General features: G+C 42.7%; 1 protein-coding gene across 1 annotated transcript in view; it reads left to right on the top strand.

Annotated features, from left to right (window-relative positions):
• Positions 1-526: 526 nt before the first annotated feature.
• Positions 527-26,464, top strand: part of LOC144495886 (LIM and calponin homology domains-containing protein 1-like) — a 355,764-nt gene continuing 329,826 nt past the window's right edge. The window contains 1 exon segment of the mRNA XM_078216622.1: positions 527-835. Within this exon segment, the coding sequence (XP_078072748.1) occupies positions 734-835 (102 nt within the window). The 5' untranslated portion in view covers positions 527-733.

The following is a 26,464-nucleotide window of genomic DNA, read 5'->3' on the forward strand; positions in this document are numbered from 1 at the left end:
TATATTTAGACATGTACCCGATTGGGGAAGTCGTTTATAAGAAAGGCTGGCGCCTTTACTTGTGATAACTTGTGTGAAAAATCGAATGACCTTCACTCTGGCGTGATATAATTGGCATTTCCGATTAAGTTAACCACAAGCCCACATAAACTAACTGACATAAATCAACGTCTCACTGAGCTAATACCATGCGCCTACAATTCATGTTTAGTGCGTTGCCTTTGCAGCAGTTTTGTTGGCACCTCAACTTCTCAATCCTCTCTCACACACACGTACAGGCCAAAGCAAGCAATGAAAACAGCAGCGTTTCACTGCCTGAGGGAAGCTTGAATCTGCTTTTAAATCTCATTGAGTATTCCTCTCATCAACTTCCATGACATACAACACACTGCCTGACTGTACGGACTAAAAGTCCTGGAAGAGCCATCCCTCTCGGTGTTGGAGGTGGCCCTGGATTTGTATTGGATACACGGCGCTGGGCTTGCCCTGTTTATTTTTAGCTCTGGTTCAGTGTACGGCGCCGAGCGGCCAGTCTCTCCACCGGATCTGATCAGCACAGCACAAGCTGAGGGGGGCGGAGGTGGGGGGAATCACACAAGAACCGCGGCTATCAATCCTCCTTTTTTTAAAAAAAAAAGCCTGTGTGAAAGAGTTGAGAGTTGAGAGCAGCGTGTTACGAGGATCTGTCTAATTCTTATTCAGTCCGAGTGCTCTGAGGACTGTGGGCTTGGAAATGGCCAGTCCCAACGCCAAAGACGTGGACTGGGGAGCTGAGAATCAGCAGCAAGATCTCGGTCCAGGTCCAGCTTTCACTGAAGCCCAGCACTGGATAGAAGTAAGTTGACGGGTCTGCATTTGAAGTGGAGGTTGAGTGGCCATTTGATAACCATGATCTGTTTTTTTAAAAGCTTATGCTCCCGGAATGAAATGAATTACTGTACCAAGACAGCTGCAGTAACAGGACCTACCATCTGAAAACCCGCTGGTGGTTTAATAGAAGCCGCGATTTCAAGTGTACTGCGGGGGGGGGGGGGGGGGGGGGGACACTTCTGGTAACCTTGAGTAAGGAGAACGGTCCTGACACTTGCTGTAATGGAGTCCTTTACTAATGTTACCCTGACAGAGGTCTCACTGACCGCTCCTTCACTGACAGCAAGTGGAAGTTTGAGGGAGTGGGGAGCTCAGATGCATACATAGGGCATTTTGATGATATTTTGGCTGTTTTGCTTCCAGTACGGTCATTAGCTGACACATAACCAAGCCGTTTACAGTCGTCAGAGACAGGCGCTTGCAATGTGTTATCCTTTAGTAGCAGACAGAGCGGATTGCGTTTATAACCATTGGGCCGATGTTGCAGTCAATGCATTTTTATTTCCCAGGAAGCTAGCAGATGTACTGATGTTAAGACGCTTTACGATGTTGCTGGGAGGTGTTGCTGGGAGGTGTGAGCTGCATACATTGTTGGGTGAGAGCATGGAGTGTGCAATATCTGAGGCTCCGAGCCAAGTGAATTTGCCGCAGGCAGAGGCAGTGGGAACTATCTGCAGGATCTGGGGGTGTCCGAGCACTTTGGATTTCTCCTGTAATTGAGGGCACGGAGGAGGTGGAGGAGGTGGGCGGGCTGCTCCCCCACCCCCCGGGCAGCTCACTGACACACATTAAAAAGGCTGTTTTTGAGTTTACTGTGGGACAGCCTGGAGAAGTTTTCCTGACCCGCCCACTCGAATCTGTTGGTCCTCCCTTAAAAACTCGCTTAGGGAAGGCCTCTAGGCAAGTTTCAGCATTGTAGCATTGAGGCGAGTCAATGGAAGATAATGTACTATCTTTATTTATCACTCCGGAAATAAACTCTTCTCTCTGCTTCCAAATGCCTCTTTATTTAATTAAACGATACCATAGTTAAAGTGCTACTTACTGCAAGGTTTCTCGCTTGACATCAATGCGCGTTACTTAAAGGCACATTGATGTCAAGCGTGAAACCTTGCAATTAATAGATGCATACACTTTGTAACTGTTATTTGGTGCAGGGTTCATATCTGCCAGTGCACATGAAAGCTTAATGTCACGTCCATGTACTCCAGCAGCGATAGCATTTGTTAAATCACACATTCAACAAATGTGGCTCATTAAGTGAACTGCTTTGTGGCAAATCTTTGTTTTCTATTGGTTTAAAAGCTCGCAGCGAAAGCCATAATGAAAAACGACATTGTCGTTACACATCAGGCTATTGTGATTTTAAATATGCATGGCTGTTTTCAACCATAAGACTGGACTCAGTGATAGGATCCTCACCCCAGAGCCACGCGGTGAGGAGGAGGAGGTCAAACCCACGTCTAGAGACAGGAGTGCAATCAGCTAGCTGGAAATGTAATATAGTAGAGGGAATGTTAGTAGAAGTGCCGTCTTTTGAACGAAATGTTAATCTGAGGTCCAGTCCGCTTCTTCCGATGCTGTTGTTTGAAACAGAACAGCGTTCTCACAAAATTGGACAATAGGGATAGCACAAATAAATTTTTTGTGTAGCCTGACCTGCCTGGTATTCCTCCACAAGTCCTCCTCTTCCTCCAAGCATGTCAACAGTACCAACAGCTTGAGCTTATATAGTTAGTTCATATGGTTCAATTCAGCTTGGAGAATTTCCATTGGAAACCCCATTTATATGAGTGACAGTGCTGGGGTAAAACTAATTAATTTAGAATAACCGGAATAAGGTTTTATAAGAATCCGTAAGCATCATAAGAAAGAAAGAATGACAAAACTGGCCCAAAGTTATTTATCCTGCTATCCTGTGCCAATTTAATTAAATTTTAGTTCTTTGCAACAAAAACAGAAAATGCTGGAACATCTCAGCAGATCTGACAGCATCTGCGGAGAGAGAATGGAATCAACGTAATGAGTCTGGATGACACTTTGTTAGAGCTGGTATCTGCAGTATTTTGTTTTTATCTTAGTTCTTTGCAATCCTGATCTCTTTGAGGTTGGGGTGGGTTGTCAGTTTTAACGATGGTTCAACAGTTTTCATAAGCAGGTCATTTTTGTAATGCCCACAGAGGCAGAACAATTATATAATTGTGATGATACTGTGTTATTTTGATATATTTTATGTGTAAGGTGGGGCTGCTTTAAGAGGAAGTGTTTTGTTACAAGAGGGTGATTTGTTTGCAAAATCATGCGGCTCAAAGGTTGAGAATGCAGGATGATAACTGATTTTAGCTAGGAATGTTACATTGTAGAGTTAATAGATCTTTTGTTTATTTAGGTTCTCCCGGGATTTTAGACCAGGTATGCAGAGTCATATGAGTTTTGATTAGGTTGATAGACAGGGACAGAGTGATGTGATTAATCGGTGTAGCTAAGCTTGCAGGAAAGACTAGTTTCATTTTCATTTTTAAATCTAAGCAGTTACTGCCTGGCCCTGCTAGAAAAAAGAAGTGTCTCTCTCTCCAGAGGCTGTCTGAAAGATCCAAGACTGTTAACCTAAGTCACCAGCAAGTAAGCCTGTGTTTTGATAATTAATTATAAGGAAGAGTTTAGGTCTATAAGAGAAATCTTGCTTGATTGCAATTCATACTGAAAGGTTAGCAGTTAAGAATTGCATCTTGTCATGTTTAAGTATTGTTCAATTGTTAAAGTTAAGCTAATTCATTCATTATAGTTTAACTGTGTTGTTAAATAAAGTTTGTTTTGATAAAAACTCCCTAGTTTGTCAGTAGAATTGTGCCTGGAGTGAAACATTGGGGGCGATTCTCCCGAAAGTGCTGAATTGGCGGGAACTGTTCTAAATCCTGACTGTTCTGACAGTTCACCTTCTCACCTGAATCTCCGCACTCTGTGCACAGCCCGATCGCCGGCCAGCCCGGGACCACCGCAGTGCTGCTCCTCAGCACCTCCCCATGGCCTGATCGCGGCCCCTGCAGCAATTCCTGGGCCAGCCCTGACTCCCCCCATTCCAGAGCACCCCGATGCCCAGGCCCCACTCCTCAGTAGTGGCGATCCCCCACCCCCCTCATCCCGGCAGTTCCCCCCCCCCTTCCTGGGGTCAGAGCCCCCCGGAGGTAGGCCCCCGGCAGACCACCCCCCAGCTCGCCCCAATCGCTCCTCTCCCTCCATCCCAGACCGATCCCAATGCAGAGTGGCAGCGGGACCTCCCCACCACCACCACCAATCGCGCCTAGGCACTGCCCACAATAGGCCCTGCCCCCTTGGCACTGTCGGATGCCGGGTGGGCAGTGCCATGGTGCCCCCTGGGCATGGGCACTTTTCCCCTTGGGCAGTGCCGGGGGCACAGGCTGGCACTGCCAGGGTGCCCATGCCCAGGGGGCACCCCTGGGGACCCTCGATTGCCCCCCTTCATTCCGGCAGGGTCTCCCGCTAGCTCCCCAAACGTGGGGAGCCAGTCTTAATCCCGCCGGAATGAAATACTCTTGGCGGGGTGGGAGATTTAGATAATTAACAAATATACATATGTAAAATAGATTAAAAACAGATTTAAATGACTTACCTGCCTTCCTGCCGGTTTCCAGCGTGGTCTGGCCGGTGATTGTTCGCCAGCTCTGGGAGATGCACATGCATTCCCGGCGCATGCGCAAATCCCGGTACCAGGCCACAGATGCGCGGGTCCTGGCTGGACCCGCCAGAAAAGTGGCGGGCCGCAATGGGAGAATCGCGGCCATCACATCCTCACATTAATGCCAAAATAGAAAAATTGTTGGGGTCAAGTCTGGCTTCATAATATACCTTGGAGGTTCTAACCTGGTACCGTAACATAATGGAAGTGTTTAAGCTCAAAACACATAAGAGACTGCAGAAAACACTGAAGTCACACCTCTTGCACTCATATGCTGGGATCCATCTTGGCTGAGAATGGGAATTTTCTTGACATTCACAATATCTCATGAATGTCCAGCTTTGGGCTGCTAGATCTGCCCTAGTCTCAGTCACTTGAAACAGGGATATTGCCAAACTGAACAACGGAGGAGCTACTTACAGTGGAAATCCCACCGGCAGTCAATATGTCTTACTTTTTGTGAGCGATGGCTCAGATTGCCCTTTATCTACTTGTATGATCATGTATCCTAGAGTGTAATGCCCTTTGTGACCTAAGCAAGGTATCTATGTCTTTCATAATTGCTGTTTCAATCTGAAGATTGACCTAGCAAACACTTTATGCGGTAGATGTTAAAATGAGTTGCTTTATGTCACATTGAATAAATATACAGAACAATAGTTATAATCATATTCACTTGGTCCAAGCAGGGTACTTTATCTTTGTACAATGATGTGAAACAAATAACACACCATGCTTCCCTACATCATTGTATTATTTAGCTTGATTTTAATGATGCAGCCTGAATATAAAATTTGATGTGGCCATTTTATGTGTCTAACTGGGCACAATAATAACCTGCTTAGAAAGGCAGAGGCCTGTGGTCAATCTGCATAGGATTTCCGGCCATTGCAAAATTAGACATGGCCAATCTTCAACTAGTATTTCCAGGTTATGAGCAACCTTAATGCACATTAAAGGGGTTGCTGGAGGTGAGTCAAAAAGGCACCTGTATGTACAGGAATATAGTTTCTGGAGAAGTTGGAAGAAGCCGGAATACTCCCCAACACAACAGTGAGTGCTGCCACCCTTCCCTTGTTGCCCTAGCCTAATTACCATCTTTCCCTTTGGACACACCTGTGCATCTTAGCAGGATGCAAAATTGGGAAGGCACTGACAGGTGTGCTGTATTAAACAAGTAGATTAGTGCCAAATCTCACCTGAATTAATGTTTTACGTCACAAGGATAAATTTTGGGATGTCTTGGGCCTTTGGTACCCTGCTGGAATTGTGCTCAATTTCAGGTGCTAACAAATGTTAGGGGTTGGTATCTTACATCAATCCTCTAACCTTTTTAGTTTTCTCACCTCAGTAAAAACTCCTCCAGCCTTCCCTTTGAATCATCCTGAATGCCCTTATCATCTTTGATATTCTTCTTGCTATTTCTAGCTAAAGCTGGGACTCGGTTCCTGACATTCCGTCTCCCTCTCCTGTCAAACGGGTGGCCAGAAAGAGTGCTAATAAAACTCGCCATGTGCCCCTTGCCTTTGAAAACAATTCAATGATATAGTCAACAGAAAGGGACTTCCTATTCCCCTCTAGTGTCAATGTTTGTTGGGAGCTCCTTCATTGAGGTGACAACTCATCCATTGTCCTTGATTGTCCTGAGTAAATGTATCAGTGTCTGACTTTATTTCTCCAAATGTCTGTGGCCTTCCTTGTGAAATAAGTATTTCCTTTTGGGTAAGGTACTTGAGGGTGAACAGCACTTTACTGTATCCCAGCAAGGAGTCAACATTATCACAGGAAGAGGAAGGGAGAAGGTTGATGGAGAAATGAGACAGAGTATGTCAGATTATAGACGGGTATACATTTGCGGCAACATTCCATGTACATGCTGTTGGAAGGAAGCCTTACCCACTGTCAGCACCTATTGGAAAATCATGGGTGTGGTACTGCTCTCGTGAGCGAGATCCTGTGCTGTCAGCATACACTCAGAATATTATCTCCATTCTTTAAAAATACATTTGGGGTTAAATTTCCAAATGTGCTCAGCAGTTTCATAATGATACCATCATGGAAATGGATCGCTCATGTGAATAACTGTTTTGTGGAAATGAATCCTTCATATTAGTGCCATCTTAATAAAGATTAATGGGAACACTTGCTTGTTTGCTGGTATCCTTCATATGTGTCAGTCTTAGCTTAATAGTAGTTCTCTTATCTTCATTATGGGATCAAGCCAAACTCCAATGAATTGTGCATATTTGTTATTATAGTGGGGAACACAGCACGTGTAAAAGGTGCTATCTTTCAAGCAGGATTTTAAACCAGGGTCTATCTGCCTTTGTAGATGGTTATAAAAGATTTCAGGCATTATTCTGAAAAGAAGCAAGGAGACATACTCTAGCCAATATTTGTTCTTCAAACAAAATTATTAGAATATATTTTCATTGTGCTCGTTGCAACATTGACTGCAAGGTCTACACTTCATTGGTTGTGAAGTACCTTGAGACAATGTGTATATACAAGTTCTTACTTTCACACAAAATAATCATGCATATAGATGAATCCTTCCAGGACTTGAACATTTTAATGTTGGGTAATAAAACTCATAACTTTATCCATTGGTGAAGTCGATGAACTTGCCCAAGGCATAGAATTCAAGTCAGGGGAACCTGCAATATCACAAGGCCGGTACTCGCGTGCAGTTTTCCTGCAGGTCAGTCTCAGCAAGATTGCATCTTTTTGTGAGCACTTGGAAAGAAAGATTTTGAAGGCATGGAGGTAAGCGCAGGGGTGTGGAACTAATTGGATCCCTCTACCAAAGAGCAGGCACTATGGGCCAAATGGCCTCTTTTTGTGCTATTTGAATCTGTGATTTTCCTGGGTGCCATAGGAGTGCTGGCCCCAAGAGAGAGAAGTGATTTCTTTATTCTATCAGACTGGGGTTTCCCATTGCAGACTCTGTCCTAGCTCAATGTTGCTTGAAGAACTAGTAATTGTGACACAATTGGAAATGAAAGAGTTTCATTAGCTTTTAAAAGTGATTTACTAACAACCTCCTCTGCTCCCATTGCCATTCTCCTCAATTTCCCCACTGCTGTCCACACTTCAACTGCTTCCCTGCGCTTCTCACCTATTCCCTTGCTGCTTCTCCTAATCCCCTTGTTGCTTTCCCTAGTCCCCTCACTGCTTTCCCTATTGCCCTCGCTGCTTCCCCTATTCCCCTTGTTGCTTCCTGTATTCCCCTCGCTGCTTTCCCTATTTCCCTCACTGCTTTCCCTATTCCCCTCGTTGCTTCCCCTATTCCCCCCGCTGCTTTCCCTATTCCCCTCACTGCTTTCCTTTCCCTATTCCCCTCACTGCTTTCCCTATTCCCCTCGTTGCTTCCCCTATTTCCCTCACTGCTTTCCCTATCCCCCTCGTTGCTTCCCCTATTTCCCTCACTGCTTTCCCTATCCCCCTCGTTGCTTCCCCTATTTCCCTCACTGCTTTCCCTATCCCCCTCGTTGCTTCCCCTATTTCCCTCACTGCTTTCCCTATCCCCCTTGTTGCTTCCCCTATTTCCCTCACTGCTTTCCCTATCCCCCTCGTTGCTTCCCCTATTTCCCTCACTGCTTTCCCTATTTCCCTCACTGTTTTCTCTAATCCCCTCTTGGCTTCCCCTAATCTTCTTGCCGCTTCCCCCACTCCTGATGCTGTTCTCCTCACATCTCGCTGCTTCCTCTGCCCTGCACTCTTCACTGCTGGCTTGTTTCTGGAATGGATAGCAGTGGGGGAAGTGAGGAGAATGGCGAGGGGAGATGGGAGAGCAGCAGGGGAAACATAGAACAGGCAGGGGAATGGGCAGACTGGTTGGGGAGCAGGGAGAGTGGTAAGGGGAATAAGGAGAATAGCGGAGGAATGGGAAGAATGGCAATGGGAGTGGGGAGAATGGCAAGCAAACAACAAGAGGAATGGGGAGCCTGGAGGGGAAGGTGGGATGCAGCAGTTGAAGCTTTTGGATGCACAATGATAACTTAAATTATTGGAGAAAACATACATGCACTGATAGCCAGTGTGTGATCTGATGTCCTGATATCCTGTTTCCCAGTGACAGTAGTTACAGTGAAGCACTTTATTAGACTTTATGATGAAAGTATGTTGTGAATCTCTAATTTTCATTTTTACTTGGGTGTTACAATTGTATCTTCAGCTCTGTTACTCTCATCTTCCATGTGTTGTTTTTCTTGCTGTCTGACATGGTATGACTTTTGATCTTCCTGCTTGATAACATCAATTTCTGTTTCCACATCTATCATATGCGCAGTTGAGGATTTCTAGACTCCTGAATAAGCTTTTTCAGATCTACCATAACCTCGACCTTGTGCATGGCTACCACTTGGAGCATTACCATGATCTGAGGCTTCACTGTTACCTCTAATCCTGCATACTTCTGCACAGGCTGGACTTTCCCACTTTGACTGGAAATGGGGGTATTTGAAAGGTTGCTGGCTACCAGAGCAATAGTAGCATCTAAATTTCACACTCTGGGGTGGTCTGGATGTTACTGAAGTCCAGAGAACCACCCCATCTGACTCAGGAAAATAACTCCTTTGCAATTTCCAGCACTCCCTTTCTGCCATTTCCATGGCTCTGGCATCATCACAGGTCTCCTGTCGTGTCAGGTTATGCTTTTGCTCAAAACTGGCCTGGATTTTATTGATCTATAGGCCTCCTTTAGATTTCTGAGGTTGACTTTTACGCTCACGCTACACCCATTGTGAGAAGAGAGTTTCTTTAATTTGAGAATGTATTCTGCAATAGTCTCACTTGGCAATTGCATCCTTTGATGCAATGCAACATTTGGCATAATCCCATTCTTAGTTGGGCCATATTATGAATCCAGAGTCTCATTAATTTCAGAATAGTTGTAATATTGGGGTCTCATGGACAAATTGGTTAGACACCACCTCAAAAGCAGCTGGTCCCATCTTTTTATTTGGCCAGAACTTACTGGCTATTCACGCCAGTGGGATCTTCTGGTCTTGCTTGCTTGCTGCGGGTTTCCTGGTGGCGTGGGGTGGAGCCAGTTGTAAATCCCATTGGCAGTGGTGGGACCAGAGGATCCTGCCACCGGCAATGGCCGATGCCTCTTGCCATGAGAAAGATGCTGCAGGGAGGCCAGAGAATCCCACCCTTTACCCTCATCTCCTATTCAGCCAAATGTGTAACCTTTATTCGTAATTTGCGATGGGTTGAATTCCCCCATTGTCCCTAAATATGCTTTCAGTGCCATTTTTAAAATTATGTATCATTGACTCACTGTGTACCTGAATATGATGTACATACAGAACAATTTTTCAAATTGCCCAAACTTTCTCGAGGTCAACTGACACATCAAAAATGTGTCACACTGTCCTTCAGTCTTTAATTTCTCAAATGAAACCATATAGAATCATACAGTGCACAAGAGGCCCTTCAGCCCATCGAGTCTGCACCGACACATTAGAAACACCTGAACTCCCACCTAATCCTATCTGTCAGCACATGGCCTATAGCCTTGAATGTTATGATGTACCAAGTGCTCATCCAGATACTTTTTAAAGGATGTGAGGCAACCCGCCTACACCACCCTCCCAGGCAGCACATTCCAGACTGTCACCACCCTCTGGTTAAAAAAGTTTTTCCTCACGTCCCCCTTAAACCTCCTGCCCCTCACCTTGAAGCTATGTCCCCTCGTGACTGACCCTTCAATTAAAGTGAACAGCTGCTCCTTATCCACTCTGTCCATGTCTCTCATAATCTTGTACACCTCGACCTGGTCTCCCCTCAGTCTTCTCTGCTCCAATGAAAACAATCCAAGCCTATGCAACCTCTCTTCATAACTTAAATGTTCCATCCCAGGCAACATCCTGGTAAATCTCCTCTGCACCCCCTCCAGTACAATCATATCCTTCCTATGATGTGGCGATCAGAACTGCACACAGTACTCTAGCTGTGGCCTCACCAAAGTTCTATACAACTCCAACATGACTCCCTGCTTTTGTAATCTGTGCCTCGATTGATAAAGGCAAGTGTCCCATATGCCTTTTTCACCACCCTACTAACATGTGGGCGGCACGGTAGCACAGTGGTCAGCACTGCTGCTTCACAGCTCCAGGGACCTGGGTTCGATTCCCGGCTTGGGTCACTGTCTGTGTGGAGTTTGCACATTCTCCTCGTGTCTGCGTGGGTTTCCTCCAGGTGCTCCGGTTTCCTCCCACAGTCCAAAGATGTGCGGGTTAGGATGATTGGCCATGCTAAAAATTACCCCTCAGTGTCCTGGGATGCGTAGATTAGAGGGATTAGTGGGTAAAATATGTAGGGATATGGGGGTAGGGCCTGGGTGGGATTGTGGTCGGTGCAGACTTGATGGGCCGAATGGCCTTTTTCTGTGCTGTAGGGTTTCTATGATTTCTATGATGTCCTTACGCTTGTGTGGACAAACATGCTAAGGTCCCTTAAGTTCCATTGTAGCCTTGTCGTAAGTTTCTGTTGTGTATTGCATTGAATAAGATTAACACATGCTCTGCTGCAGGCAACCATCATTGAACTAACATTATTTACACCTCCCCAACAGAGAGGGAAGCAGAGAGGATAATATAACAAAATGCTCAGATCTTGCAATGTACTACAGGCACACACCTGTGTTCCTTGGTGATTTACTTGTTAATACAGAAAAACCTGCTGGTGACTGATAGAAGTTGCTTTTACTGTGCAATATAGGTGAGGGTAATGACCTAGTCAGACAACCAAATATTTTATTCCACATATTTGCTATGTCTGGTTGTGGTTTATTCCCTGTTCTTTATTTCTCCTTAAGCAGCTGCTGGAACTGCTTAACTGAATGGTGTGGGGCCCACTGAATAAGTGACTTGAGACACAGTTTACTGAAGAATAAACTGCACCAAGACATCTGGACTACATAAGATACTTACACAACGGGGGCAGTGGCAGCCTTTTCTTTGCAGTAAAATGAAAACTTCTCAAACTCACAATATTTTGATTTATTCAGGGATGATTATAAACAAAGAATACTTACATTTCTGCAATTTATAACTTGCTATGACGGAAATCTACAGGAAGTTTGTTTTTGCCAAATGAATATGAAAAGAGGATGATAAATATGTTGTTTAATTTCTCTTGCCAATTCCAATAAACTTGTTGCAAGTGAATCCTTATAGGAGTGAAGCTGTTGCTGCATTTGAGTATTCAAGCCTACAGTTTTTTATAGGGCCAGTGAAAGGTTCAGAATAGCACTCATAATATGGGCAGGATTGCATATTTTGCTACTGGACAAATTATGAAGCCAGTCAAAAGCAGTTTGTCAATGATGGTAGGATATGTTAAATGAGTAAGAAAATGTTAGGAAAATTTTGTAACTTAAGGGGAAATGCAATTTGCATTTTTTTCAGGGTGGAATGATACTCGCTAATTAATGCATAAGTGATGTACTTCAGTGCAAATTATATTGCATGGTTGGACAAGTAAATAAAGGTGTTGCTCCTTTAAGCAGAGTTTAGTAAACAATCTTTTTTTTTAGATGATGTTCAAATGTGGAACATACACAGAATTACATAGAATATACATAAAATTACGTAGAATACACCCGTAATTACACAGAATACACATAGAATATACATAAAATCTACACAGAATGCACATAGAATTTTGCAGAATACGTACAAAATTACACAGAATACACATAGAATTAAATAGAATATACAGGCACTGAACCAGGTCACTCAGTACGAACAGTTCCTGCTGGTGTTTGTGCTCCAGTTGTGCATCTCCTATCCTTCCTCAGCTAACTGGAACTCCCTCCCTAACAGTACCGTGGGTGCACCTACACGATGTGGACTGCAGCAGTTCAAGAATGTGGCTGACGGTCACCTTCTCAAGGGCAATTGAGGATGGACAACAAATGTTGGTCCAGCCAGCGACACCCACATACCGCAAAAGAATTAAAAACATTCCATCAGTATAATCTTCTATTCCTTCTCTCTCACATGCTTCTCTGGCTTCCCTTTAAATTAATCAATGTTATTTCAGCTACTCCAGGTGGTAGCAAATTCCACCTCCTCAATACTCTCTGTGTAAAGAAGTTTCTTCTGAATTTCCTATTTGACTCTTTGGTATCTATCCTATATTGATGGCTGCGAGTTTATCTTTTCCTCAGCAGTGGGACCATTCTCTCTGTCTACTTGATCAAAATCTTTCATAATTTTCAGGACCTCTATCAGGTGATCCTTCAGCTCTTTCTTTTCAAGAGAAAAGAGATCCAACCTGTTCATCTTTTCTTAAAGGTACAACCTATGTTTGGTATCATCCGTAAATCAGGTTTTCAGCAACAGATGAGCTGAGACAAAGGTGATGTCACTGTATCTTCCTATGTCTGGCTATCAAAGTGTTCAATGTTGGTTATGACTCTGGCTAAAGGATGGCAGTTATATAGGCCCTATCATTTATGTAGAGTTGGGAAAGTGGCGGGTATCCAGTAGTGGTGGAATTTAGCAAGGTAGGTTGGGTGGGCTGGAGGAACCCAACGTTTTTTTGGGTTAAAATTATACTAACAGTGTCTAAATTACTCTTTAAGAAGACCTTTGTTTGAGACATTAACAATAAATTTTCAAATTGGCTATGCATGAGCTCTGGGTGAGTGCCATGGAATATCACATGTTGTTTGACTGTCACCATAATATGTAGACCACTTAAAATGACCCTCAAAATATCATGTGCAAGCAAAATACTGAAATGTCCCCTTCTTTGTTCAAACTGTGGACATGTGATTTCTGTCTTTACATATTTGAGTGAGTAGAGGTCATTGCGATTAAAGCATTTTGTGGTTAAAATTCACCAAGGTAGGAATTTCGGCCTAATGTATTTAAATCCTCAACTTCAGCAGGGAAATAACTCAGCACTTTTGTTGCTGAATCGAATCTTCTTCTAGGTCTCTGCATGTGAAATTGACTAATTACTATTCCTTTGTCTTTATTGTCCCTGTGCATTAGAAACTGATCAGACTTATATCTCTCTTATTTTGTATACTTTAAGTTAGCTCTTTAGTTGGAGCCTGAGCTTTCACAATGTTTCTAAATTAGAGACAGATGACCCTCGGCATACACGAGGCTGTTAGTCTGGAAATTAATTTTATTGCTTCTGTTATGGATAGGAGGAGAATTAAACAGCACTAATTTCTCCTCTCACCACCCACCAATAAACAGAAAAGTGTTTTGATTTGTTCCCCTCTTTATAATCGGTGGCATATTTCCCAACCCCTCAGTTTTGGTGCAATCCAAGTTTCAATCAATAACCCCACACCAAACTCAAAATAGGATGAACTCAAATGGTTAGTTTATTTGCACACATTGAAAACATGAAAATAGGGTCCACAACATCCTTCAGATAGTAAAGAGAGAGATAGAAAAAAGAAAGATTTAGTGTGCAGAGACCACTAAGAAAATAAATATTTTTTCACGTGGGTTCCAGAGTCCAGAACCAAAGTCCAATGAGGTATTCCTTCACAGAGGTCAGTGGGTTGAAAACCAATGCTGTATAATTCATTTTTCTGATGGTGTTGACTTCACATAATGAAATAGGCTCGCAGGGATGAATCAATCTTGTAGGTGATGGTACAGAATTTCAAGCAGAAGCAGTATAGATGTGGTCATGTGTTCAACCTGGGCAGAGCTCCTTTTCTGTGAGGCTGGCAGTTAGTTGGTAAACAGCAGACTGAGCTTTATAGTTCTGGTTACACAAGCCAGAGGCCCATGTCACGTGACTTCCACTTCTCCATGCTCTCTTTGACAAAGGATGGGTATCCCTTATCTAGATCCCCAAGAGTTGAACTGTATACTCGAGCTATTGTAGATGATTGCAACCTGGATGATATGCATTTAACTTCCCATTAGCATTTCCTGTAATCATTTTCATAGTATCGTGCTTTTATTTACGAATGATTGACAGCTCTGTATTCCAAAGATTTGAAATGTGTAGGACAGGAATTTTTAAGTGGTGAGCAGTTCTGGTGAAGATGCACCTCAGCTCTGTGAGACTGGAATCACGTGTATTTCATGTATAATATCTTATCCTGAAAGACTGTGGACTACTTCATGAGAAGAAGATTTTTTGCTGATCCATCTCAAGGAATTGTTATATTCCATGTGACTGCAAGGATAAATAAAAATTAATATCTTGTGAATTGTCTGCAGTTTGCTCATTCTGAATTGTGCTGTATGGTATCCTTGGTGCATATTTCTGTTTTTATGTATCTCTTTACTTGTAAATGAATCCAGAGCAGTTATTCAGTCTGAATATTGTGACCAATGGGTCCAGTATTTTCTATCATTTTAATATTATAGAAGATGTCGAGGGTATCCTACATATTCTCCAGAATGCAATTTACTGTGATTAGGATTAACCATTAGATCTGGACTACAATAATCCAAAGAACTAAATTTGCAGATTTAATTCATAAGAGGCTTAATCTGTTTATGGGAAGTGCTTATCAAGCTGCTTATAAGAAAAAGGTTTTGGGCAAAAGCCCAGGCAGTAATAAGAAAATGTTACAATTTTTGAGATATTTTATGCTTTCCTGTTGTAAGTTAAATTCTTTATTTTCTGATTATACCGTCAACCATGAAAATACTACTTTTGCATTTGCTGCATCACTAATTGAGATTTATAATCTAGAAATGAGTTTCAGTAAGATTATTAATCCTAACTTCATCCTCTACAGTACCACAGATAAAAATATTTAGATGTGAGTGCTTCAGTATCTCTTAATATAATCTATTGGGTGTTATGTAATTGTTGACAGTTATAATTTTGGACGGCAATTGTTATTTTGCTTAAATAGTGAGAATTTACTTCATACTGTGGGCTGGTGGAGTGACTGGTGACACTATTGTGTCATCACATCACCAACTGTGCTGTTGTGAACAAAATGTCATGAAACATTTACTAAAAGATCCCATGAGAAAACATTATCAAAGTAGCTCAGAACTGCGGCAGGAAATGGTGTCACTGCAGCAATTACTGCAAGTGCAGCATGCGCTATTCTGGTCATCGGCAAAATGGCTCTGAAATATTTTAGAGCAAGCTCTTCCCACAGGCCAGAGTGGACCAAAATCACCACATGGATCTTTAGGAAAAAGATACAGCAACAAATTCTAAGTTACAGTCTAAGACTACACATTCAAGGATAAAATAGCACATTGCTTGTGTGACAATGACCCCAAATTTCTATTTTGATGAAAATAGGTAAATCAATTTCTTTCTTTATGATTAATAACGTGCTAATGTAAATGAGGGCCATGCAGCTTTGGAATATGCTAATTTCTATAAATTGAATTTTCATAGCATGGACTTAGTTATAAACATGTCCTCTTGTTTCTCTTTACGAGGAATGTCATCCCCAATGAATCAACGATAAAGTACAGTAAAGTTTATTTATTAGTCACAAGTAAGGCTTGCATTAACACTGCAATGAAGTTACTGTGAAATTCCCCTAGTCGCCACATTCCGGCACCTGTTCGAGTCAATGCACCTAACCAGCACGTCTTTCAGAAAGTGGGTGGAAATCGGATGAAACCCACGCAGACACGGGGAGAATGTGCAAACTCCACACAGACAGTGGCCCAAGCCGGGAATCGAACCCAGGTCCCTGGCGCTGTGAGGCAGCAGTGCTAACCACTGTGATAATAGCAACAAGTTGTGTTTATATTGCCTTTACTACCTTTAATGTCGTAAGATTTCACAGAAGCACCGTCAATCAAAATTGAACCAAGCAGCATTAGGATCCATAAAATGTCAACACATATAATGAATAATCTTTATTTTCTGCTTTATTGTCAAATTGTTGGCAGAGATTTGTTCAACTTGGGTGCAGTAACTATTGCTCGTGTTTGAAGAAGTATGACAGTTGAAATCTATATAATCAATCTTTTTTGAAAACAGAAAATTTAACTGAACTATCCAATTGAAAATAAATAATTGCAGAAATTAACTAATAAATCCGTTCATATCATGGCATTATGTCTTTGCAAAGCATTCACAGGCAGGTATGGATTTTGCGATGATGATAACAGTGAGACTAACAACACTCACCATTATAATTGCCATTACTCACCTCAATTGTGCCAGCTTCTGGTTAATTCATCATGTCTGCTTGACTCTCCACCTTTGACTGAAGAACCTCTTGTGAATCCAAGCCCATTTCCTTTTTTTTTGTTCTTGATTCTTTTTGGGCCCTTACCTCCTTTCTGCTCCTCTTCTTGTCACCCAGTTGCCTTTCAGTTATTCCTTCTCCCAATCCCAGCTCCAACTCATCACTGTTCCTCTGCTTTTTTCCTACTCCCATTTAAGGTTGAATCATCCTGCGATACCCCAGAAGAGCTCATCATGTCACTGTCTCCTTATGAACTGCAACCTCAACTGTCTCATCCTTCCCTCCCACCAGCCTGCCAAAGGCTTCTCCCATCCCGGTCACTCTACCCATCTCTGTCAGCGGGTTGACAATCACCACCTACTTTCTATATTTCCCAGCAGAATACCTAGCCACTCAAAAGCAAGGATCTTCCCATCTATGGTTTTATTGTGGATAAATGCATAAACAACATGATTTTGACAAATGTTAGACTCCTGGATGGCAATATCTTGCCAGTTATTGAAGGGGTTTGCCAGGTTATACTATCCTCTGTGCCTTACCCACATAGCTATGTTAGCAGTGTGGTATTATCACAAAGTCACATCTTTGACTTTAGTCTGGTACTTCGCCTGCCTCAAGCACCTCAGCTTCTTCCATCCTTCATATCTCCTAAAAACCCTCATTTGCTATTGTGTTCCTCAGCCTCACCCCAACTTCAGGCTAAAGGGACAATCCTTTAAAACAGAGATGAGGAGGAATTTCTTCAGCCAGAGAGTGGTGAATCTATGGAACTCTTTGCCGCAGAAGGCTGTGGAGGCTAGGTCATTGAGTGTCTTTAAGAGAGAGATAAATAGGTTCTTGATTAATAAGGGGATCAGGGGTTATGGGAAAAAGACAGGAGAATGGGGATGATTAAAATATCAGCCATGATTGAATGGTGGAGCAGACTCGATGGGCTGAGTGGCCTAATTCTGCTCCTATGTCTTATGTCTTATGGTCTAAATTTCTCACTCAGACATCTTTCCTTTTACCTAGCTCAGCCTCTATTCTGAATACCTCCTCATCTTTGGTACTTTCAAGCTCCCATCTGAGCTCACCGTGCCCTTTCTTCTGTGATTTCACTGTTTTCCGGTCCTCTCTTTATCTTTCCATCTGTATAAATTCTTCTATAAACATTCACTGGCACCCTCTAGACTTGACCATCTCGCCTGACCTTTCAACTCTCATGGCCACAATCACAGACAACACAGTCTCTGGTGTGGGCCTTGAACTTCCAGCCTTCAGATAGCAATGTGATAAATACACTTGTGAAGATTTTCTTTGTTCATGATTTCTAGAGAAATCACAAACATGCTCTGAAGGAATCCGTTGAGAACTTCATTCAATACAACAAAACAACAGACATCTTAAATATTGCAGCATCCAGCAGGAATCTTATCCCAGTGTATAGTTTGATATGTTATCCTTAAGCTAGAGTCGAATCAAAGTGAAAGTCAGATGGTTTCTTTCATGGGCCGCTAATCTGCATTGAAAGTTTTAGGTGGGGCTGGTCAATTGTAAATCTACCCTAATATGTCAAGATAATAGGGTGGGTAGTGAGAGCCTTTTTCCTCAGATGGTGATAGCTAGCACGAGGGGATATAGCTTTAAATTGAGGGGCGATAGATATAGGACAGATGTTAGAGGTAGGTTCTTTACTCAGAGAGTAGTAAGGGCATGGAATGCCCTGCCTGCAGCAGTAGTGGACTTGCCAACATTAAGGGCATTTAAATTGTCATTGGATAAACATATGGATGATATTGGAATAGTGTAGGTTAGATGGGCTTTAGATTGGTTTCACAGGTCGGCGCAACATCGAGGGCCGAAGGGCCTGTACTGCGCTGTAATATTCTATGTTCTATGTTCTAATATGAATATTTTGATTTTCATTGATGTGCTAGGCCTTGTTCCATTACATTTAAATCATCTTTCACCAGGTAGTTACAATTTATAGCAAGTAAGATTTGAAAACAACTGTTTTAATCTTCATCAAAACAACTTCAAAAAGAAACCAGTGACGTTTCAAATGTTTTTAAGTCTGTAAAATATTTCATACCACACCTCTTTCCTTTCATATATTGTAATAATCTCACCGAGGCCAGTCTTCCATCACCAATCACCCTTTAATTCATAGTGATACCTGAACGTCTTTCAACGGCTACAGAGTGCAGATTTGTCCTGAGTCTATCGACTGTCTGCCTGAGTGGAGTCAGCTAGTTTTAATGCCCGCACACCCCTCACACCCCGGCAGAGCCCCCCCCCCCCCCCCCCGGGCCCCCCCGTCCCCCCCGCTGACCCCTCCCGGCTGCCCTCCCTCCATCCCAGACCGATCCAGAGTGGCAGCAGGACCCCCCCACCCCCACCGATTGCCCCTAAGCCCGCCCGCAATAAGCTCCGCCCCTTGGCACTGCCCGATGCCTGATGGACAGTGCCAAGGTGCCCCCTGGGCATGGGCACTTTGCCCCTTGGGCAGTGCCAGGGGGCACAGGCTGCCATTGCCAGGGTGCCCATGCCCAGGGGACACCACCCCCAGCCGCCCGACCACCTGGGGGACCCCGATTGCTCCCCCTCCATTGCGGCGGGGTCTCCCGCTGGTTCCTCGATCGTGGGGAGCTACTCTGAACCCTGCCGGAATGAAGCACTCCGAGCGGGATGGGAGATTTGATCGGGACCTGAAAGTTCCCAATAATGACCCGCTAAACATATTTAAAATACATTTTAAAAAGATTCAAATTACTTACCTGCCTTCCCTCCAGTTTCCAGCGTGGTCTTACCGGCGACTGTTTGCCGGCTCTGGGAGATGTGAATGCGTTCTCGGCACATGCACAAATCCCGGTACTAGGCTGACGACGCGCATCTCCCACCTCGACCCACCAGAAAAGTGGCGGGTCGCGATGGGAGAATCGCGGTCTCCATTTTAAAATCAGATAATCTGATTTTGATTTTATATAATTTGATCATAGAAATCATAGAAACCCTACAGTGCAGAAGGAGGCCATTCAGCCCATCGAGTCTGCACCGACCACAATCCCACCCAGGCCCTACCCCCACATATTTACCCGCTAATCTCTAACCTACACATCTCAGGACTCTAAGGGGCAATTTTTAACCTGGCCAATCAACCTAACCCGCACATCTTTGGACTGTGGGAGGAAACCGGAACACCCGGAGGAAACCCACGCAGACACGAGGAGAATGTGCAAACTCTACACAGACAGTGACCCAAGCCGGGAATCGAACCCAAGTCCCTGGAGCTGTGAAGCAGCAGTGCTAACCACTGTGCTACCATGCCGCCCCGCGGTATGTTATATTGATGTTATACTACAGCTCTTTACAGTTATAAAACAAAACTTATAGCAATTTGGGAAATTGAGAAATAGGAGTCACTTTTAACTTGCTGAAATTGGCATTGTGGAGTGGCAATATGGAGGCTTTGACTTGATGGGTCATGAATCCAAGGAATTCTCAACTACAGCTAGGGCTTTGAATACTCGGTTGTTGAGAATATCCAAGGCTGAGCTCAACAGATTTTTTTGACTCCCCAGGAAGTCAAAGGATCTGGGGATAGGGTGGGATGGTGCAGTTAAGATCAAAGATCAAACATAATTATATTGAATGACCTTCAGTGAATGGAGCAAACATAAGGGGCCACATGGCCTATAACTGCTCCTATTTCTTATGCTCTTTTAACACAAAAGTATGCATCATGGTGGATGGTGAAAAGTCAACTGTTAGTTGGGTCTATATTGTTGTTAATGTAACTAGCATTCAGATAGATAAAAGTTTAAAAATGCTTCACTAATCATCAGATAGTGACAAATAAATTCAGGATAGTCACAGTTAGCATCCCTGCTAACTATGCTAAATCTTAAATCATGGATTTTATTCTTTTCTAAATTATATTCACTCACAAAATACTATCAGTGTTTTCAAGTAGAAAACATTTTATTTGCTTCAATGAACACATTTCTGTCATAATACAAATAGGGAGTTTCATGAAGGCATTTTACTCAGATTATTTGTATTGATGGGATATAATGGATGGACCTTTTTGACCTCATCCTCAGCTCTCTCTCTCTCTCTTTAGGTACCATGCTCAAAGAGGGCATTGGCTACCATAGCTTTCCATTTGATTTTTATTGGCCCATGATCATGCTTAGCAAAGTACTGCAGCAGTTTGCTGTTGCCTTCTGCAGTACAGCTTATCAGAAGACTCTCCTTTTCCTCTCACCTGCGATCAGGCATATTGGAAGATTTTATAGGCTGACACTCAATCTGTTTGGCCATGTTATGAAGGGACCTCCCGTGGCCATCAAGTCGTGGTGTGAGACTTGAAACCAGAGCCAGGGATGCTATTTACTGTGCCACAAGACCTCACTCTCAACCATTTACCTGTCCAAATTAGCATTTGTTGCGAACATCACCACGACATCCTAAGATGATGATATCTTGGCTCCACAGTCCTTTTTTATACAGTATGACACCACTTCATGCAATGTGTGACAGATTAAGGACTGATCTAACAGTTCAAAACTCAACACCATGAGACACTGCAGCCCAACAATAGCAGCTGAATTGTACACCACCACAAGTTGTAACTTTCTAATCTGACATTTCACTCATTTCTTGGCCATTATCAATTTGGGAGACAAATTCAGCTTCTACCGGCAGAGTAAAGGAGCCTATTAGAGCAGCAACAAATAAATCTTCGAACAAGTTACTATGTGATACATAAAGCTGCATGCATGCTAACTACCACAAACAACAGTCAATAGATAGAGATGAGTGATCCTTCATTCAGTAGATCTAACCTATGCAAGCCTCCTCCTTGAGCTGGGAATGGAAGTGGACAATTGGAGAAGGAGGCACCTCAGCCATGCTGGAGTCCTGGATGTGAATACAAGCAACAAAGCTGAACTGTTTGAAAGTGCCTTAAGGCATGAATGCTGACTGGACGATCTTACTCGGCTTCCTCGCAAGGTCCCCAGCAGCGTAGATACCAGTGCCCAGCCAATTCAGTTCACCATATGTGATATTAAGTAGCACCTAAATGCACTGAACACAGTAGAGGCTATGAACCTAGGTAACATCTTAACTGGAGTGCTGAAAATCTGTACACCAAAACTGGCCACCGGGGGGCGGGGGGGGGGGGGGGGGGGGCGGGGGATCTATGAATTAATATCCCAAAATGGGATGGCATCTTCAGTTAAGAAAATAATATAATTGGAATAAATGAGACTTAATGGAGAAGAAAGACTTATCTTTCACTACATTCATCAGAACTACCATCAGTATTTTATAGCCAATGAAGTACTTTAGAAGTGCAGTCACTATTATAATGTAGGAAACAAAGCAGCCAATTTGCAAAAAAAAAACAGACTTCCACGAACAGCAATGAGTTAATAACCAGATAATCTGTTTTTTCAGTGATGTTGGCTGAGGGATTAATTGCCAGGATACTGGGGCAACTCCCCTGCTCTTTTTCAAAATAGTGCCATGGATATTTTACGTACACTTGAGCGGGCAAACAGAACTTTTGTTTGACATCTCATTCAAAAGATATAAAACACAAACTTTGGGAGTTGGAGAGAAATAGTGATGGTGAAAAACTGATAAAATTACATCAATTGCCACAGTCTCTTCCATTGTACCATAACGTCTGCTTTTGCACATGTTGGTTGTTACTCTCCAGCATCAGGAAAAAAACATGTAACACTCTTTATAAATAACACAGTATTATTTCATAACCTCTCATCCGTTCAATTAGCTCCCAGAGTCAGTGCCAGTTGTGTGGAATCAGCAGGGAACAATGCAGAAAATATGACACTGCAATATAGGATGAGTCTGTGTCACATTGCACTGTGAAAAGGAGTCATGATGAACAGAAAATAACTCCAATTACTCTGCTCACCGAGGCTGTTATTAGGCTGTGGATCACTTCACACAGCATTTTCTCTGTGTACCCTGAGAATTATTCCTGACAGAAGGGGCAAGGGGTCACAGAACAATACTTTGTCTACTATAAAGGATGTTTTAAGTTTTTTTCCCTGATGTCGAGGAGTAACAACACATGTGCATAACAGCAGAGGTTATGGTTCACAAGGAAAGTGATCAAGATCAGAATCCTGGCTTATTCATTGCCCCCACCTGATGGTTTATTCTTTCCCCATTCCTAGACCAACAGCACTGAGGACACTTTTAGCTTTGTTACTATGCCGTAAGCTTTATTTGAGTAATTGTTGACAGTTGTTTATGTGAGTGAGTTGGAGACTGGAGGGGGTGTGAAGGAGTGGGTGAGATTTTAGTCCTTTCCACGTAACTTTCAGTCTGAAGAATGCAGCTTTCATAGCTTTGCATCATTCTCTTTGTCTCGTGTGTTTGTCCGGAGCATCAGGATGGTGGAATGTTCCAATACCGGCCTCCAACACCACCAAAGCACGTAGAGCATTTCTAAAATGGGAACTAGCAGCTGTCCTTAGGGATTTCTGGCATTTGAAGAGCTGTAGAGATTGGCACATTACAGCTGGACATATCACAGCAGCCACCAGACAGCATGGGATTAAAAATAAAACGGTTGCAGGATGATCTGGCAGCATTATATTTCTTTATAAAGGAGGAATGATTTGTATTAGGAAAGCACAGATGATGAAGTCTCTTGTACCTAACTGGTAAAGGCTTGCTCTGCTCCAATGATATTCTACATAGTGAAACATTCAGGGTTTTATTAATTCAGGCAGGAAAAGCAGCGACAGTTTTGCAGGGTGAGCTGTCCAGATAATATTTCACTCTTTCTGCATCTCGCAGCATGGAGACATGGAAAATGATTTTCAACTAGCGTGTGAGTCGTGCAATCTCAAAATGGAACAAGCTGGCAAAGGAAACAGTCACAACTTCATCATTTCAAGACACATCTTTAGATTATTTCCATGTAAATGTTTTAATTATCAGGATTACCATTTCAGTAGGTTTTGCCTGGTTTAGCTAGCGTAACCTACATAAACATTGACAGAATACAAATGATACTCTGTGAAGCTGACACAACTAAAGCAGAAGTAGATCAGAAGTGGAAGGGCTTCCCCCCACCAAGCTTCATTGCCTGTGGCCTCCATTTCCAGTGTGATTTGGGGTGGGGGGTGGGGAAGGACTGGTGGAGGGTGGGGTGGAGAGGAGAGTGTAGTTAAAAATCACTGTGCATGGTTTTTGTCCAAAAAGGTTGTGACAGTTTCACAAGCATTTTATTGATATCCATTTGTTGTTGCAGTTAGAGAAGGAAAGGCGATAAAATACATCAATGAACGTGGCTAGAGGTGACCTTTTTGGGGAAATCACAGAACTGCACATTGCTGTTTATATTGTCGTGGTTTGGACTCCTAGCCCAAGAAAGAGGTGATGTTGGGTGGCCTTGTTTATATTGAAAAGAGAACATTTGGCATAAGTGTATAAACATTCAAAGCCATAAATGAGCAACAAAATAGATGAAAAAAGACATAAACCAGCTGAAACATTTGACATTATTATGGTGTAATATTTTTCTGACATGCTACTATAATTTTTCAGATTTTACATAATGCAGCTTCAGTTGAAGTCCTCAAACGGGACTTTCTGAAGGATTAAATAAATTCAGGATTATCAGTTCACTGAACAGTAACTTAATTGCAGTGTTAATGTAACAGTATTTGTAACACTAATAAAAATAATTGGGCACATAATTTTCTTTCTTGACTTGCAAATGTAAGTCATAAACTAAAATAATCAGTAATCAATTTACCGAAAGAATTAAAATTAAGAAAAGCAAAATGTGTAGCAGGTTGGTCTTATGACTGGTTCTGAGGTGAGGTTCCCGAAATTTGGTAGCATGAATGAGATCCCTCACTTAGTTACCCTCTGTCCCCTTGGTGGGAACTATCTTGGCACTAGCCGACAATTTGTGAAAAACCTGCACATGCGCCCTAAATTTTTAACATCCAGCAGTGATATCCCCTAATTGTCAGGCCCAGGGTGGGGAGCCATGAACTGGCTCCCTTTCTTCATCCAGCACCCCTCATTTGATTGAAACAAGATTAATCGAAAAATCATCCCTTTTCCCAGTTCCAATATTTATGTTTTAAAAGGAGCCGATTTAACCAGGCTTCATTGAGTTAAAGAAAGAATGAATTTATTTTCTACTGAAGGCAAGAAAATGATAAAATCCATGCATGTACACCATACAGATTAGAAATGAGAATTGAGTCCAAAGGAAATAAATTAAGTCCTTGACTCATGAGGAGTAGATGATGAAGTGTTGCGGCTGTTGCGATTTGTGATTTGAATAGCGTTGACTTCAGTAGGTGAATAGTCTGTTTTGAAATTCCAGTAGTGCTGACTTCAGCAAGTGAATAGTTGGTTTCAGGATTCCAGCTTTCTGCAGTTTGGCTGAGAAGTTTCCCTGTTTTCTTTTCAGCTGTGGTCTTTGCTGACATGGCTTATTACAATGATCAGAGAGAGAGAGATACATATCTGCAAAAAACTTTTGCAGGGGTGCTGCCCCATGGTAGCTTTTTGCTTCTGTGTCACACACACTCTGACACCTTAGCACATGACTGACTTTACATCCTCAGCCACCTTTGGCTCTTGTATGTCCATTAAAAAAACCTCACAGGTCTTATTGAAAGTCCAACATGTGCGGACATAATTCAGTATTCTTCTCCATTATGATGACATTAGTTAGTGTCTGAACAGACAGAGGGAGGATAACATTTTGAGTGGATGTCTTTGTGAGAATTTGATTTTTAAGTCATAAGTTTCCTCTTTATAAAAGCAGTTAGGATATTTGTACTTTGAAACTTTTACCTGTTGCTCTTCTTTCCCCATTTTGTTCCGGACAGTGCTGTAAAAATGCTGGCCAGAATTCTCCAACGTCGTACCCCCTGCCATTGCTGTCAGCAAGAACGGAGAATTTGGGCGTTTAGCCAAATCTCAAATTCACTGCAAAGAGACCGGAGAATCCCAGCCGCAACTTCAAGCATAATTTTTTATTTTGTATTTCTAATATTTTCAGCTTCTTTCTTATTATCTTGCTGGGAAGGTTTCCTGTTCAAACCAGTCAACCTATTACATTTTTATTGAATAAATAAGGCAGAATGGATAAAGGAAATTAGATAAATATGGAGTGTGTGGATTTTCAAAGTAACTGACGTACCACAGAGGAGAATTATGGCAAACATACTAACATATGGAATTGAAATAAGGAAATGTGGCCATAGCCAGGAGATAGAATCGCAGAAAGAAGAGGCAGGAATATCTCCGGCCACTTCTTAGAAAATGAATCGTTCCTGAGTGCAGTTTTGTTGTTTTGTGGGCAAATGTGGCAGGGAATTTGTGTACAGCAACTTTCCATAATAGCAGGTCAGATAAGTGATCACTAATTGACTTTTGTTGGTTTTGGTTGAAGGACCAATGGGATTGAGGGTGATTTAGTGGTTTGGATCAGGAATTGGCTAGCTGTAAGAAAACAAAGGGTGGTGGTTGATGGGAAATATTCATCCTGGAGTTCAGTTACTAGTGGTGTACCGCAAGGATCTGTTTTGGGGCCACTGCTGTTTGTCATCTTTATTAATGACTTGGATGAGGGCGTGGAAGGATTGATTAGTAAATTTGCGGATGACACTAAAGTCGGTGGAGTTGTAGACAGTGCGGAGGGAAGTGGCAGGTTACAGAGGGACATAGAT

This window comes from Mustelus asterias, chromosome 1 (genome assembly GCF_964213995.1).
Source record: "Mustelus asterias chromosome 1, sMusAst1.hap1.1, whole genome shotgun sequence".
In the NCBI taxonomy this organism is placed as follows: domain Eukaryota; kingdom Metazoa; phylum Chordata; class Chondrichthyes; order Carcharhiniformes; family Triakidae; genus Mustelus; species Mustelus asterias.